At 37.2% G+C, this 17,867-nt stretch overlaps 1 protein-coding gene across 1 annotated transcript; it reads left to right on the top strand.

Annotated features, from left to right (window-relative positions):
* Positions 1-10,573: 10,573 nt before the first annotated feature.
* Positions 10,574-15,116, top strand: LOC146701099 (uncharacterized). The gene is made up of 7 exons (XM_085469168.1): positions 10,574-10,699; positions 11,008-11,229; positions 11,801-11,958; positions 12,816-12,993; positions 13,113-13,321; positions 13,871-14,115; positions 15,010-15,116. Exons 1-7 carry the CDS (start codon positions 10,663-10,665, stop codon positions 15,095-15,097), a joined length of 1,137 nt encoding a protein of 378 aa, XP_085325294.1. The 5' UTR covers positions 10,574-10,662; the 3' UTR covers positions 15,098-15,116.
* The last annotated feature ends 2,751 nt before the right edge of the window (positions 15,117-17,867 follow it).

The following is a 17,867-nucleotide window of genomic DNA, read 5'->3' on the forward strand; positions in this document are numbered from 1 at the left end:
GAGTTAAATTAGCTCTCTTAAATGCAAGATCTGTATCAAATAAAACTCATGTTCTTCGGGACTTTTTTGATACTCATATGCTGGACATCATGCTCCTAACTGAGACATGGCTGCGTGTTGGTGAAGTGGCACCCTTGCTGGAACTTTGCCCCTCCGATGCCAGCTTTTTCAGCTCCCCCAGGTTGTCTAGGAGGGGAGGCGGGGTAGCCTCTATCATCAAAGACTGTTTTAAATGCAAACAGATACAAAGTCCTGGTGTTTTTTACCTCATTTGAGTCCCAACTCCTGACTTTAAGCTGTCCTGTGGTTCTAATTATTGTCATCTATCGCCCACCTAAATATAATGACTCGTTTATTTCAGAATTTTCAGACTTCTTGACATGTTTTATCGCTCACTACGAAAGGATTCTTATAGTGGGGGACTTTAATATTCATCTGTGTTGTGAGGATAAACCCCTGGTCAAAGATTTCTTAAATGTAATTGATTCCCTAAACTTCACACAATTTGTGTCTGGGCCAACACGTAAGGGCCACACCCTAGACCTTGTCTTGGGTGAATGTATCAATGACTGAAAATTGTGTTTTACCTATCTTAGACCACTCAGCAATTTTATTTGATATTTTAATCCCTAAATCTCCAGCTTCTGCGAGGGGAAGATCATCTCGTTATATTAGCTCCGAAGCATTGCTTGGAGTTAAATTACATCTACCTGATGTGTTGGACCCTATTTATACCCAGGAGTTACAGTATGTGTAGATACCTTGACTGTGAACCTTAATAATACACTTCTTGAACTACTGGACTCTGTTGCTCCCGTAAAGAAGTCGAAATGTCAAAAAAGGAACCCTATGCCTTGGCTAAATGAGGAGCTCTTGAACTTGAGAAGAAATTGTAGAAAAGCAGAGCGTCACTGGAGATCTTCCAGACTAGAAGTATTTCTCCAGGCTTGGAAGGACTCACTGTCTTCTTTTCAATCAGCGATGTCGGCAGCGAAAGCAAATTATTTCTCAAATCTTATCATGAGTCATAAACATAACCCAAAACTCTTATTCAACACAGTGTCGCAACAGAAAGTAACTCAACTCTCTGCTGTTCGAATTTGACAGCTCATGACTTTCTTATGTTTTTCAGAGACAGGGCTGAAACACTTAGGAATCAGATTACTCCCTCCTAAAGCTTTTCATTAGACTACTCGGCTGCTTTGCCTGTTGGTGCTGATAAACTATTTTCTGACTTCGAGGTCATTTCCCTGTATGGATTAACTAAGGTTGTAAAAGCAGCTCGATGTACAACCTGTTCTTTGGATCCTCTACCAGCCTGGGCTACAAAGGAACTGTGGTCAGCATTAGGACCCTACATCCTGTTTCTTTTAAATACTTCACTGACGACCGGAGTCTTTCCTGAATGTTTTAAATCAGCTGTGGTAGTGCCAATCTTGAAAAAGCCTGGACTGGATGTTGATATGGTTGTAAACTATAGACCTATCTCACATCTGTCTTTTTTATCTAAAATCTTTGAAAAAGTGGTTTTTAAGCAGCTCACTGAGCATTTGTCAACAAGCAATCTGTTTGAACCATTTCAGTCTGCTTTTAGACCAAATCACTCCACAGAAACAGCTTTAGTAAAAGTGGTAAATGATCTGCTGGTAAATACAGACAAAGATCGCACTTCAGTTTTATTACTGCTGGATCTAAGTGCTGCGTTTGACACTGTGGATCACTGCATTTTATTAGATAGGCTTGAACATTTTATTGGAATTACAGGAAATGTTTTATCGTGGCTGAGATCTTACCTGTCTGGGAGGTCTCAGACTGTTAGTTTTAAAAATGATCTCTCTGAGACCTGTGCAGTGAGGCATGGGGTCCCTCAGGGCTCTGTACTTGGACCATTGTTTATGTACCTGCTGCCTCTTGGTGTTCTATTACATTCTTTTAATGTAACCTTTCATTGCTACGCTGATGACCTGCAGCTTTATGTTCCTTTAACCATTGGAAATTGTGCTGAAGTCTCTTATCTAGAATCTTGTCTATCTGCAATTAAGGGCTGGTTATCAGATAATTTCTTGCTCCTAAATAATGATCAGACAGAGTTGATGGTCATTGGGCCACACAAATTTCAGCACTTGTCCCAAAATTTAATCTTGAGAATTGATGACAGTGTCATAAATTGTAGGGACAAGGTAAAAAACTTGGCCATGTGGTTTGACGTGGTGCTCTCTTTCGAGTCTCATGTAAAAGAGATAACAAAGACCGCCTTTTATCATTTGAGGAACATAGCCAGAATCAGACAAGTTTTGTCAAGCGACACTGCAGAGGTTCTTGTCCATGCATTTGTGTCCTCACGTATTGATTATTGTAATGCTCTTCTTTCTGGGCTACCAAAGAGGTCTACAGATGGTGCAAAATGCAGCTGCTCGCATTTTAACAAGAACTGGGAAATTTGAGCACATTAGCCCTGTTCTCAGATCTCTGCATTGGCTATCTTGTCAGGTTCGAGCAGATTTTAAGGTCCTTCTGCTCACCTACAAGGCTTTAAACGGACTGGCACCTTCATACCTCTCTGACCTTTTACATCTTTACGTTCCATCCCGTGCTTTCCGATCTCAGGACTCTGGCCTTCTAAAGGTTCCTAGAGCCAGAAAAAAGACAATTGGAGAGCGTGCTTTTTCTTTTCGTGCCCCGTTTCTGTGGAACACCCTCCCTCAAGATGTTAGGCAGGCATGCTCCGTGGAGGTTTTTAAAACTAAGCTGAAGACACATTTGTTCACCTTATCTTACAAGTCTTAATTCTATGGTTTTTAGTTTTTAAATTCTTACTGTTTTTAACTTGTATTGTGTCTTTTACGTGTATTGCTATGTATCGCTTTTTATTATTATTATTTTTTATCTCTTTAGTTTTAAACAGCACTTTGTTTGAAAGCGCTTTATAAATAAAGTTATTATTATTATTATGTTTGGGCACCCATGGTCAAAATTTTAGTTCATATGAACAGATAAGCAAGTGGAAGATAAAATAATTTCCAAATGGCATAAAGTTTCAGATGACATTTAATTTTAAATAAAAATCATTTTCATATTTTAAATTTTTTTAAAAACAGAAAAGGAAAGGGCCCACAGCAAAAGTTTGGACACCTTGCAGTTGACTGGGGGGCCCAAACTGCATGCCAGTGTATCTAATTGATATAAATCAGTTGTAACATTGCTGTTAGTTGTTTGAGTCATGTGTGGACTTGTTTTTTGTCCCCTTGTCTCTTGTTCATGTACGCAACAGGAAACTCTACTTTGGCAGCCGAGGACTTAATGTCATCTGTGGACCAGACCATTGTGAATGGCCATATCACTATCTTCAGCGACGCACTTATCCTGACGTTTGGCTCTTCTGCATGAACATTTCTTATCCAGTAGCCCAGGCAGCACCCTTGGAATCCTTGCAACGGTAAGGCGGCACCAGTCAATTTTATGCATTGAAACATAAGAATGATGAGACAGTGAAATCTAAAGTTATGCAATCCAAATCAAATCATCAGATCTCCTTTCATTTGCAGCTAAAACGCATAAGACTGCGCAATGCTTGAGTGTTGAGATGATTTGTAGATTGATAAATCAACAAATAACTAATATTTGCGTTTCAGATGGCTGTCTCTGAAATATCCTTGATTCATGCTCATGTCGAGTTATAGAAAGAGACCTTTGAGTAGTAGATGTTCACAGATGTTTCACTACTCTGAAACAGTATTTGCAAGACTCACAGGTTAACTAAACATCTTTGCACCACCCTTCTGTTCCACAATGACCTGTATGTCCAAACACGCACTCGAAAGCAAGCTCAATCTACATTTAGATTTATTGCAGATGTAAAAAACATACAGTCCAGTCCTCAGTTTCTTAATGAAGTTGTTGTTTTTCATTCATTTCATTAAGATAAACCCAAAACTGGAGCGGAACACATCTAAGAAAAACTTTGCAGTCAATCCAAAGGTTCTGACATTGATCACCAAAATTGCGGACTATGAGTGGAGAGCATAAAAAGTTCTTATTTTTATCCTGAGGATAACATAATCTGCTGTTCAGTAGCACTGGTCTCTGGTTCATGGTCAATGTCAACAGCACGGGTGGCCCGCTTGATACGGGAAAAGTGAAATATAGGCTGCAGATCCTATTCACATTTAGCTAGCATTACTGCTAGCCACTTAGTATGTTACTGTCTGCTGACAGGCTTCTCTGTCACTCTGTCCTCCGATAGTGTGCCCTTCTTTTGGGCTCAAATGTGCGTTTGAATTGGATTTTCTTTTCTATGTGCCTTTGTTCATGCATAAGTGTTAGTTGTTCTTGGATTGTTCCAGGAAGGGTTATCTTTTTGTCAATAAAATCCATGTTAATGATTGAAATCATGTCTCATGTCTTATAAGTAAAATCAACATGTAAAAACTGCTCATACACAACATATGATCAAGAATTAACATAATCTTGATGTAATTCTAATCAGGGGTTTTGTTTAATAAGGGTTCTTTGGATGTTTTGTTACAGATAAAACCAACAATCTTACAGGGAGCACACTTAATTCAAATTGGAAGTCCAGTAAATATTCACGAAATCTATGTTAGATTACACTTAGAAACTAAATTTATATGTGATATTATCTAGAATCAACAGTAAATTGTAATTTTAAATCCAATATCTAGTTTTTTGACAAGTTTTTGACACGTTTTGAAAGAGAAAACAAATTATTTTTTTGTTGTATACTGTAGTGTTACATCAAATACAATTGGATAAAAAAACTTTTTTTTTTTACATCAAATAGCAGTTGGTGTAAATAACATTAACTGTATATTTCTGTAAATGTAAGTATTATTATTCATATTGCTGTATTCATTGACCTTGTTTATAGGTAATTTCATTGTTTGATCACATTAAAATGTTCCTAATTTAATGTTTAAAAACATTTGTAAAAGGCAAAATCCCATGTAAACTTAGGGCAACAAACTGTATTTTCAATACTGAAGATAACCGTATTTTTATGATAAAGTTATTTTCTGTTATTTTACGGTATTATTTTGCCAGAATATTACTGCCGGAATATTACTGTTTTTTAGGATGTTTTTTTTTAACAGTGTAGCTGATTACCATATAGACAGCCTATATAAAGTCATTTGTAATATGTTTGCCTTTTATAATAAAACTTTACATTCATTATATTGATATTAGATCTAATAATGCACTAGTAACATTAAAGCAAAGTTTTTATGTCTTTAAGCATTTTTGTCCAATAATTAATATTATTATTGGAATTATTGAAGAAATGAAACTGTTTTTTATGAAACTGGAAACTGGTTTCCCTAAAGTTTTATTTTGGACTTATTTATTTTGTACTTTTGTGCAGAGAATTTGTTTCAGCTCAAAATAAAATGCCTCACCTTTTATTTTTAAAGTCTGCCCCTCTGCATCTGTGCATTTTGGGTAAATTTCAACATACTCCAAAATACGGCAACCTACCCATATGGAAAAGATATATATAAATCTTGTAAGGTTTTTATCTGTCTTGTGTGAAACTTGTATGAAAAATATACAAGAGTGAAAATACATATAAGATCCCTTAAAAAATTATATAAATGAAACTTGCATGTTTTGGATACTTCTTAAAAAAATATATGACATTAACCCGACATATATTATCCTAGAAGAAAAATGTAATATCATACTTATATGAGTTAGACAATCATGAGTGAAACTAAACTATTGTAAGTTTTTCATAGAGAACAAAAGATTTACTTGTGTTATCACAAACAGGAAACAACTAACAATTAACATTGAATGACAATAAGATGTGGGGGAAAGCCACAAATTTACGAGAAGTTTGCTTTGAACATGTGATTAAATAAAACCCTACATTAGAATTTCCCTCTGGGATTGATAAAATGCTTTTCATTCATTTGTGTAAAGTTTATTTATTTCTTTGTTTAGCATTTTTGCAAAACTAGGCATCCTATTCCTGACTTTCAAATAATGTTTTTTCCCGTTATTGCATTGACAGTTAAAGAACAAACTTTTACAATAAGTTTGACAAATGATTAAATCAACACAGTAAATATTCAAAATACATCTCAAATGTATTCTATATAGATGGAAAAGATGGAAAAGATATTAGACAATATTCATATTGTAGAAATATTTTTAATTTTGCACAGAATCAGCAGATTACACAAAGATGTAGATAAAATACATTTTGTATATAATATATTTCTGTCTTTTTACATGACCCAGATTCATTATGACAGTGCTTTAAGGACCATTTAAACACCACACCACTAGCTTAATGGAATTGCATTGAAATACATAAATGTTGTGAACATGCATTGCAAAATGTTTTGACAGAATTATTTTTTTCCCCCAAGTCAGAAACCCATATTTCAATAAGAAATATGTTCAGAAATGACAGCGTGAATGCGCCACCTTTATGAACCGCTATGGCTTTAGACCGTGTTAGCTGCACATTTCACTCTTAATTAGAATGACATTTGACACAATTGAAAGCCTTTGAATCTCTCCCATAATCAACCCCATAATCAGTAGCTCCACCTTCACATTTGGATTGAATCATTTACAATAAGATTTAAGATTAAATTATTTACAATAGTACGTATTCAGTAGCTGACATACAATTAAGGCAGAGTCTGGACACTGTATGTACATACATGGCCTAACTATCTGAGTAGCATTTATGGCTTTGTAAAAGCCTGTGGGAAAGTGAACAGTTGACATATAGCTCAGCTGAGTTCTGATAAGAGAACCTCTGGCTAACTTTTGCACTGTGCAATTACCATATTTTCCTATAGCATATAAACAATGACTATCCATTTCAACAAAGTGTGAGACAGCAAAAATACTTCCATTTTTTAAAAGCACCACATAATTGTTTCTTTGTTTTGCTGTACGTGTAACCGTGAACAATGTCTCCATTCACAGAAATTCTCTTGTAGTAACTCACCACAGAGTTTGTGGGAACCTCTCTAATTGGGTGGAGAGCAGCTTGATCTCTCAGAGATATTTGTCTTACATTTGGTGAACCAAGGGCAGTCACCTGAGTAAACTTTTCATGCGTCTTGACATGCTGGGTTCCTTGTCTCATTTCATTGCAGAACTGTTTAACTTCTGCAGCTGCATTTGTTAAGAACTGCTTAGCTAAATGAGGAAAGGCACGGGGGACTGCCACTCGTTTGCATATTTGTTGTGGTACAGCTTGACTACTTTTTATTTGTTTCAAGAGGTACCCATTGAAACTTTCAAACATAAAGGCTGAGTGAGCCCATAAAGGACCCCATTGCACAACACTTTTACTCAAATGCAACAATGAATGAACATTGAATGTCATGTGCTGTTTTCCATACAGAGATTGTACACCTCCAACAAAGTACACTAATGCGTCGTGTGAGTGGCTTATCAGTTCAGTATTTAATTCGGACCCCAAGAGAATGCTTATCCCTTCTACCAGTAATGCCCAATGACAGTGATACTTCTGTGGAAGTATGCCTTTCAGAACTGGCAAGCTATAGTACAAAAGCCAATGCTGCCACTCGTGAGCTTTCCAGAATTTGCGTTCAATTAAAGATCTTGGAACTCGAGCGACGATACCTGGAGGTTTAATAGACAAGAGGTGTTTGTCTATGCTTGCTGTTTGTACACCAATGTACCATGGCTCAGAAGTGTTTTTAGAATCCATCCATAAAGATGCCATGTATCTGCACACACCAAGCAGTACACAGTGCATGTAGTCAGGGACCATTCCATTGACAAGATCAAACAATGGCAAATCTGCAAGAGGAGATGAGCCCTTTATCCCCAAAATAGTCTTCCCTTGTCTTTCAGCTATTTGTCCTATTTCTACTGTGGTTTTATGATTTCTGTCACTTGGCTTTTCATCAGGACATGCGTAAACCCTTGTGTTTCCATTCCCTTTCCTTGTTTGCATCCCAGGATGAAGGCAAACTCCACAGCCATATTCACCATTAAATTGCTTGAAATTCTGTAACAATGGTCTTGCTACAGCATCACACACACAGCACAATGTGTGTACTTTCATGTGTCTCCGTGCCTGATTGTTAGCATCTTGCCACTCAAAACCAACTTGAGAAAGATTTGCACACTCCTCGACAAATGGTTTAAAGAAGCAGGACATGTCTGGCTTTTTGGATCCAAACCATAAAGCACATAGAAGTACATGTTTGTCTCTACTCTCCAGTGGTATCTCATTAATGCAACACAATATTGGCCAAATACTAAATTTGGAAGACTGAAAAACTGGTACACCATCACAATTAAAAGTGAGGGACAGAAAATCATCTTTACTCTTAGACTTTAAGGTCTGATACAAGCTGCCATCACATATGTCCTTTATTACACGGCTACCACTGGGATCACCTCTGAAACATAGATCATGCACATTGTGGTTCTCAAGAATGTCTTTTAGCTGATCTTTTAATGGTATACTAATAAAAAAGTTACCTTCCTCTAAACTGGCTTTCACTGTTGTGAATGAAGAACATGACACACAATTAAGCGTTTCCTCCAAAGATTGTGAAGACCCAATGTACTTAGTACAAACTCTACGGTAATGATGTTGTTTAAACTAGTTTGTAATATCAGCGAAGGGTTTCTCCAGAAAATACCTGCTTGATGGAACTACAGTAGTCCCAGCAGAATGTAACTTGAGCAGTTTCAGCAAGTCCTCCATTAATACACCTGTAGTGTTGTGTCTCAAAGCAAAGGAGAGGATTGACATGATGCTTTGATTTTCTGTTAGTCCACTGGAGCAGTTCACATCAACTCCTGCTTCAGGGGCGTTCTCCTGAATGGTTGAAAAAGAACTGTGTTATATTTGAGCAGGTTTCACTTATTTTCATATGTAGCCTTGTTTTTTTTTTTTTTTTTTGCAAAACTGCATTTACAACATAAACAGCAGTCATAGCGACATTTGTCATAGTTAAAAATGCAATTAACCGCAAGTCTTACCTGCACCATTGTGACCATTTCTATTCTTTCCTCCTGTCTTTGGGTGGCATCTTCATTGTTTCCCTGAGAAGTATTCAAATTAACTACTCTTTAAAGAAAAAAGAGCCATAGAAAGTGGAGCACATCTTGCATTTGTTTCTTACCAGTGACACCGTTTGTGGTTCTGGCATCTGCTCATCTCTTTGGGCAGCATCTTCACTTTCCTGTGAGGAATACAACCCAAGTATTGAATATATATATGAATTAAATATCCGAATGATATATTCCAGAACAAGTAGTGAGTCTGTCACTGACATATTTAAACAGCTTAATGGTGAGCTGTACTTTTCACTTTTACAATGTGATGGAGTAGCGTAGAAGAGACATAAGAATGAAAGTAATGCTTTATTGTGGCCTTTTTTCTGTATGTTGCTTTTAAAAGGAGAGAGAAAGAGAGAGAGAAAGAGAGGGAGAGAGAGACTATAATAATGTATTTTTATTTACCATTGGAACTGTGAAAGTTCCTTCTCTCTGGCTGTCATCTTCACCATTGTCCTTGAAATGATACAAATGAACAACTTGTTTAAGATACATTTTTCACAGCTCCGCTGAAAACAGTCAGGGTGAAGTTTCCATGTTGTTATTATTGTGATTGTTATTATTCTTAATGTTTTTATTGACCTTTAAATAAACACAATGAAAGAAGTTGTCTTCTAAGTAAAAAAACTACATTTTTTTTTATTATATTTATCATCTCACAATTACTTAAGTAGCACTTCAGATTACTTTCAATGCAGAAACATTATGAATATAGTCTAGATTCTCAAATACTTTGCATTTTCTTATCATAACTAACCTAAACAGAATTTATCAGTCATTTGGCAAACACAATAAATTATGTTGCATAACTTATCATTGAAAATAAATATCTATGTAAGTGTATGGAATTATTCGTTTGTTAACCTACTTAGTACACACAACACAAAAATATAAGCCAAGTTATGGGTGTCAAATTAGAACTGAAATGTTCCACTTAACCAAAGTATTAAAACCCAAACACTTTGTATCAAGTGCTACTATGGTAGCTGATAAGACATTAACGATATACATTCACTTACTTGTTATTGTGTGTTGTGCTGTCCGATGTCAGTCAAAGCTCTGTCGATTTTTCGAAAAAAATAAATAAATTCTTGTAGCTTTCATAACAATGACAGAAACTGACAACTGTATTAACTTATTGGCAAAGGTGCACATACCGTTTTTTCCATCTGGTCAAAGTACGTGAAGGAACGTTTTTCCGCATCCAGTCTATTTCACTTGTGTCAGATCTATAATGTTTTATTTTCGGCATCGCTGTCTCTTAAGTTTCAAAACTCAGTTGGAATGTCAGTATAGTCTATAATCTGTGAAAAACATATTCTACCGCCAAATAGAGAAAATACTGACGTAGAGCATGAACTCAAAAATTAGTTTTCAGCTGTGAGTGCCATGATTGGTTAAGTGTACGGTCAAATATGAGGATACACCAATCAAAGGCAAAGTAGGGCGGGCCATGCTGCAGCATACAGGTGGCCAGCTTTCACCGCGAGACCTCACACGGTCCTCATCAGGTAACGGCTTCCTTACGTAATTTAACAACAAGCGGGAAATCGGTCTAATAAAGTGTGTCTTGCAAAGATGGAGACTACGGAGACGAATAAAACTAATATCAGAGGTAAGTTGCCTAAATGTTTTTGAATTTGAATGACTTAGCTTAAGCTAATAGCTTGCTAAAAGTGGTTTGATGTTTTACGGGTCACATAGAAACAAGTGACCAATGTGGAAATGCTCTCTTCAGAGAATTATGCATGCGACATAGCACTTGGTGTCATTAAAATGGTTCAAACGGTAAAAGTATGCCTATAGAAACCATGTCAAATAGAATATTTTTTGATAAGAAAAAGCCTTTATTAGCATATAGCCCGTAGCATTCTAGCTAGGAAATAGCAATTCTTTTTTTCCTCCCCCCTTCATTTACTACAGAACACGAGGAGAGGAAGTTTGCAGTGGTGCAGTGGAGTGAAGGGGAGGACTATGGAAAGCTTAGTGAAGTAAAAACTGTTAACATACGGGGGTATGATGACTCCAAGATGGACCAGCATGGGAATCCCATTTCCACTTACTCGGCAGTTATTGAATGGCGCCATGGGAAGAAACAGCGAGGAGGGTGGCCACACTACAGGGGCACTGTTGTTTTTGTCTCTGGTAAGTAATTGTTAATGATTTGAAATGTAGAATGTCCTTCTCTACTTGAAAGTAGTTCTCTAAAGAAAAACTGAATTCACTCTTTAAAGTCATGTGCTTACTTTGTTTTTCCAGGGAGCTGAAGACTGTACTACATGTTTACTTAATATACATTAAGTATACATTACATAAAGTCGCAACAGTTTTGTATTTTATCACTCGTCTTTACTCTGCTCTAAGTAAAGGTTTACATATTAACACAGTAAATCTCCTAAACGTGGCTCCTACTCCTTTTAACCCTAACCCCTGACTAATGAGATGGTTGCTTTTAGATGTTGAATAGTTGTATATTTTATGTTTCACATGGATGGAAATTCTGTGAAATAGGAATTGTTTGTTTTTTTGCTAAATGCACTATGTGAATCACAACTCAACACAAAACTAGACACTGTTACTGCTGTCTTCTTCTCTTTCTCTATCCCATATACAAATGTTCTCTTTTCTTTGTTGGCGCTCTCTTTCACACAGGTCGAAGAACCATTCCAGTGTTCGATTGTTGTAATGTCTTTTTGTTTCCTCCTTTGTGCTCTAGCTACTCGTTTTGAGGCAGCTCGGAAAATTAATGCACTGCTGAAGGAAAATGAACCAGCGGACCTGACCAAGAGGGTATCTGTCCATCCTGAAAACTATCAGGATGATTCTGATGACTCCGATCCAAATGAGATTCTGTCGCAGCCATTGCAACTCAAGGTGACATTTCACTCGGAACCATTTTGTAGTATCCGTGTTTTACATGTTATCTAAACACTCCATCTTTAAATATTGGCTTCTAGGCTAGTGTCAGTCATTAGGAAACCATTATATACATGTTTTCATGTGGAAAATGAAACATTTTAGGTGATGGCTCCTTTAAAAAGTTGACACTATTGTATTGTACATCTACCATTGGATGGAGTCTATGCAGGCTACAGCCTTATGAAACGGAACAGTGTAGCCTGCAAGTAGCATTTCCTGGTTATGTCTGAACATCCTAACCATCTTTCTATTATGTTACACACCATTTCTGTCACCAAGCAATGACTGTAGTACTTCTTTCCCTAAAAAAATATATATTTTACTGATTTTTACCTTTTTCAGATCAGATATAATTTTAAAACTGAAACGTATTTACATTTAAGAAAAGGAACTCCACCAGTGGTCCCCCTATTCTACTGCACACAAAGGTCATTTGTATACAATGATTGTCAGGATTTGTTAAAGGAAAAAATCACTTTTAGCCACCTAAATTGAAGAATGGTAAACTTTTTTTTAAAACTGTATTCAAATTATCCCAATCTTTGGAACAGGCTTAGTTACAGTTCTGTGATGTGCAGTACCAGTTAAAAGTTTGGACACACTTTCCCATTATATTTAATTGTAAAATTGTACAAACTTTTGACTGGTACTGTATGTGGCTAAGAAATCAGCTCTTTGAAGTATGCACCCTACACTTTGTGGCACAGCTATTGAATCTGTTGTCTTTACACTTTAGATTCATAACTTTTATGGCAGCTTTGACTATTTTATGTAAATTCCTCTTCTTTCCCGCTATCTTTTTTCATGTCCAGAAGTCAAAGGCTCCTTCAAAGAAAGACCCTGCACAGGAATTCCTTGCAATGTACAGTCATTCACCACCTTCAGTCGCTTATGGTGAAAAAAGTCCAAAAAAGACAGTAATTGGTCTAAAGCAGAAGATCCAAGACCTGAAACAAGAGAATGATAAACTGAAGGAGTTGCTTGTCCAAGGTATCACTTCCTATCACTAATTTAACAATTAAACAGCCAATATATTTGAAAAAGTCACTCTAGCCTATGTATAAACCATTCTGGTAATCATCTTTTTTTTATTAATTTACTATATATAGATGTGCCAGAACTCATGAAGACGATGAAAAAGGTGATTAATTTGGCTGAACCTCTTAAGAGATCCAGTTTGGAGCTTCCCCAGATTTCTCCGCAGTCCACGCCTGGTTCATCATCAGATGGTTCGCTGCTGCCCCCTCCCAAATCTACTTCATCCTTCTCAACACCAGCATCTGTCATTCTATCAACAAAGGAATCCCAGTCATCAAAGGTAATGGAATTTTAAAGAATAAATAGATGAAGTGCATAAATTGGATCTACTGTCTTTCTACTTACAGTTGATCCAACCTTGAACACAGTACCAGTAAAAGTTTGGACAGACTTTCCTATTAGATTTAATGTGAAAATATGTCAAAACTTTTAAATTGGTACTCTACTTATAAGTATGATGGATCTAATTCAAGTGTTAAATTCATTGACTGTGTTTCTGCTGTGAAGTTTCCCTTCTTAACAAAGGAGTCTATGGGGATTGACTCTGTTTTAGAGCCAGCCCCTGGTGGAGCAGAGGCAAACTACAATTTTTCTACAAAAGCTTCACTTTTGCATGGGAATGCCTGTGCGAGTAACAAGTGATGCAGAAAAAAGTTTTGCAATCCAGTAGCTTAGCATCCGGACATTGCAGGTGAACGACGGCTCCGGGAATATACATAAATGTCACTGCCTTCAAAACTAGACGAGAAACAGAGTTTTAAGTCTGGAAAGGTATGTAGTTGTTCTTTACGTCTCGTACATTGATCAAAATGTCTTTTTGTTGGAACAGGTGGAGATTTATCCTGGGACTGGAGTCATGGTAGAGAAACTGGCCTGGGCCTATGCTACTAATGCAAATTCATCTACAACCTTTGTGAGGCATCTGCTCCCAGCAGTCTTCCCTGTGGAAATACTGCTAGTGAGCAATCTTCGAGGGGGAAAACGGGGCAGAGGAGATGCACGTTTACCGCTCGACAAAAATAAATTGGATGCCATCTACAGTAAGTTTTTAGCTTTTTATGGCATGTTTTCGCAGTTGTCCATACTTCTGGCATTTAAAGATAACAAGGGACCAATGAAAAACAAGGGCCACACATATGAAGAATATCTTCTTAACATTTATGCATATATTATTGTTGATGAAGAAAGGCCTCCACCAAATAGAGGATTCTAGTTGATCTTTTTTGAGTTATATCCAGATGAATGAATGGTCTTTTCATGACATACTATTGTAGGCCTTAGATTTCTCTGGTGTTTAATTTCCTTTATGGTGCATTTTGTTTGTCCAACTACAAAGTAACAAATGATGGTAGATAAGTATTTTACATTCTGAATGTTCTTGCATTTGATGTATTTCAGTGACTGCGTTTACAGGCAGCCGATAACCCATTCAAAACTGGAATGTTAGCAATAACCCGGTCACACATGGCTTTAAAATACCGGCAAAAATCCAAATATAAATCTTGGAGTTACTAAATATTTTGGTGAGAAAAGGGTCATGTAAAACCTCTATCGGCATATCGCCATCAAAATGAAAATGGATTTGTGTTTTGCACATGTTCTATTCCCACGGAATCCTGGTCTTTTGAGTAGAGGAACTTTGTGTATGTGCCGTCTGGCTCTCTGTGACTCTCTCATCTCATGCATGTGAATGAGTTATTCCGAATGTTTCAGAAACCTGAATAGTGAGCTTAACTTGACCATAACCTGAATATTGGCTGTATGTAAATGTAGTCAATGTAGTGAACCTCTCCATGCATCGTCTGCAAATTTCAAAGCTGGCACCATTAGATATTAAGACTGATTAAAGCAGGATCATTGCATTATTGTTTAAGATCATTGGGTTCTTTTACACTACTAATTCTGTTCTTGTCATCACCCCCCCCCCCCCTGCATTTTTGTACATATATAGGTGCAACCCTTGAGAAGTCTTTCCAGCATTGGTACTACAATCAATGCCAAGATCACAGAACTCCGGGCCAGAAATAAAAATGTCTCTGTCACAGCATCCCCATAACTTGACTTTCGATGTCTCGTTTGGCATGTTATTATAATGCCAATTCATGTTTTATCTATTAAAGATAGATTGTTTGTTTTGTTTTGTTTTTTAAGTGGGCAGGTTTTTTGCCCTCCAAAGTTTTACTCATGTTAGCAGGTAAAAGTTCCACAAATTTGCAGCAAAAAGGTATGCAGCTTAGCATGCTCTTTAAACAATAGAGCTTAGATTAGGTTAAATATTTCTGTGAAATATTAGTATGTGACTGTTATATCAGAATAATAAAAGTTAATTGAATTTAAAGATTGCCCAGTATTCATGTTTTATGTTTTTGTTTTCTTCAGTATTACAATACATTGACTGCCGACCTGTCAAAGAAAGTTATGTTGGCTTACGAGTTTGTCTTTGCATTGCTAGTTTTTAACTGATGTTGGTCAAGCAGGGGCAAATTATACTGTTGTCTTTTTCATATGTGATAGATTTTTTTTCTAGTAATGTTAATTTGTATAAAATTAATAATTAAGTTTATAGGTTTTTTATGAGCTGAGATTTAAGAATTCTTAGAAGAAAAATGTAAAAAAAAGAATAGTTTACCATAAAAATGTATTGCCGGAACATAAAGAGAAAACATATGTAATCTAACATATTCTTAGAATATATGTATAAAAAGCATTTAAAAAAAATAGATTATTGCCCTGCAAACTACATTTACTTTACATATAAAAAAAATTTATCTAACAGATTTTGTTCATATATGTAAAGCATATGTCTTTATGACAAATATGTACTAAAAACTATGCAAAAATTATATGGAACATCTATGGAATACATACTTTGACATGTACTTTCCTTATATAACTCATACTTAGTTTTAACATGATCCTTATGTGATCCAATTTGCCCCCACCAATTTGCCTACAGGACAAATCGTTCCACCGAGGACGCTATCACCATAGCGCTCCACACTGCGCTGAGTCACCTGGAGCACCGAGGAAGCTATGTGAGAATGCTCTTTCTGGACTTCAGCTCAGCATTCAAGTCATATCATCCTGGTCCAGAAACTGTCTCACCTGGGACTCTCCACCCCCATCTGCCTCTGGATCAAGGACTTCCTGACAAATAGACCACAGTCTGTCAGACTCGGCCCCCACCGGTCCAGCACCATCACACTCAGCACCGGGTCTCCACAAGGATGTGTTTTGAGTCCCCTCCTGTTTACGCTCTACACATCCGACTGCTCCCCTACCCATCTCTCAAACACCATCATAAAGTTCGCGGATGACACCACAGTGGTTGGACTCATCTCAAGGGGGGATGAGTCGGACTACAGAGATAAGGTCAACAGACTGACTGAGTGGTGTTCAGTTAACAACCTCCAACTGAACACCACGAAAACTAAAGAACTTATCTTGGACTTCAGGAAGGGCAGAGCAGACCCGGCCCCACTTTACATTCACGGGAGCTGTGTGGAGAGGGTACACTCCATGAGGTTTCTGGGCGTGCAGATATCTGATGACCTCTCCTGGACTGCAAATACTACAGCGGTGGTTAAAAAGGCCCAGCAGCGTCTCCACTTTCTGAGAGTGCTCAGGAGGAACAACCTGGAGGAGAGGCTGCTGGTGACATTTTACAGAGCCACCATAGAGAGCATCCTAACGTACGGCATAACATCATGGTATGCAGGGTGCTCAGCTGCGGACAGGAAAGTACTGCAGAGGGTCATCAACACAGCCCAGAAGATCACTGGCTGCTCTCTGCCCAGCCTGGAGGTCACTGCAAACTCTCGGTACCTCAGCAGAGCTGGCAATATCATCAAGGACCACTCTCACCCCAGCAACCAACTGTTTGAACTATTACCGTCAGGCCGACGGTACAGGTCACATAAAACCAGGACAAACAGATTCAGGGATAGCTTCTTTCCCAGAGCTATCACCGTAGTAAATAAGCACAAAAACAACTGAACCTATTCCATACCGTCACTGTCATTATATTATGCTGCTATTCATACTGTCATCATATTAATGCTGCTATCCTGTATATATTGTACATACTATTGTTTGAGTACTTACGATTGTTTTTTTTGTACTTTTTATATTTTACATTTATATTTATTATTGAAACTTGCACCAAGGGAGTGGCACTCCAATTTCATTGTACTCTGTACAATGACAATAAAGGCTATTCTATTCTATTCTATTCTATTCTATTCTATCCACTTTATTATCATGTATGAAAGTAACCCGAAAGTGGCCACTTTCAGGAGTAAATCATACAAGCCTTATATGATTCACTATATATGGAGCAAACTAAAGCTGATGCAAATCTTTTCTAAGTTTTTTCTATTTCTTTAACATATGGGTTTTATACATTTTTTCTATTTCTTTTCCGTATGGGTATCCATCCTGGCCCTGTTCTAGCAAGTGTGTTCAACAAACTGAGTTTAAACATAAACTGATTTGATCAACTTTGGGATTAGTTTCCTGTTCCAGAACAACTGATCATAGTTAGTTTAACCCTTTAGAGCCGATCGGAGCGGGCACGCTCTGTTTTGCGTAACTATTTTTAAATCCCAGTAGCATTGCAACCACGTAAGCTAGCGTTGTACTTACATCTTATGCCATCAGCTTGTCCTAAGTCACGGTTTCCTTCCACATAAAGCTTTGCAAAAACTGCATAAAAAGCGCTTGCAGGAACAAAAACATAATATTCCAGAAACACGCTTTACCGATCCGATCAGCTGTTCATAACACTTCCTACGTTGGAATAGACGTCAGCGCGAACTTTTGCATTT

Source organism: Copadichromis virginalis, linkage group LG9, assembly GCF_057382275.1.
Source record: "Copadichromis virginalis isolate Kocher_CV1m ecotype Utaka linkage group LG9, C_Virginalis_male_GT1.1, whole genome shotgun sequence".
NCBI lineage: Eukaryota > Metazoa > Chordata > Actinopteri > Cichliformes > Cichlidae > Copadichromis > Copadichromis virginalis.

What these genes read in the sequence shown, in the direction of transcription:
- LOC146701099 (XM_085469168.1), top strand. Translation starts at nt 10,663, where the DNA reads ATGGAGACTACGGAGACGAATAAAACTAATATCAGAG. An exon ending in CGCAGCCATTGCAACTCAAG is followed by an intron (nt 11,959 to 12,815) that starts GTGACATTTCAC and finishes TTTCATGTCCAG; the next exon opens with AAGTCAAAGGCTCCTTCAAA. An exon ending in GAAGGAGTTGCTTGTCCAAG is followed by an intron (nt 12,994 to 13,112) that starts GTATCACTTCCT and finishes TACTATATATAG; the next exon opens with ATGTGCCAGAACTCATGAAG.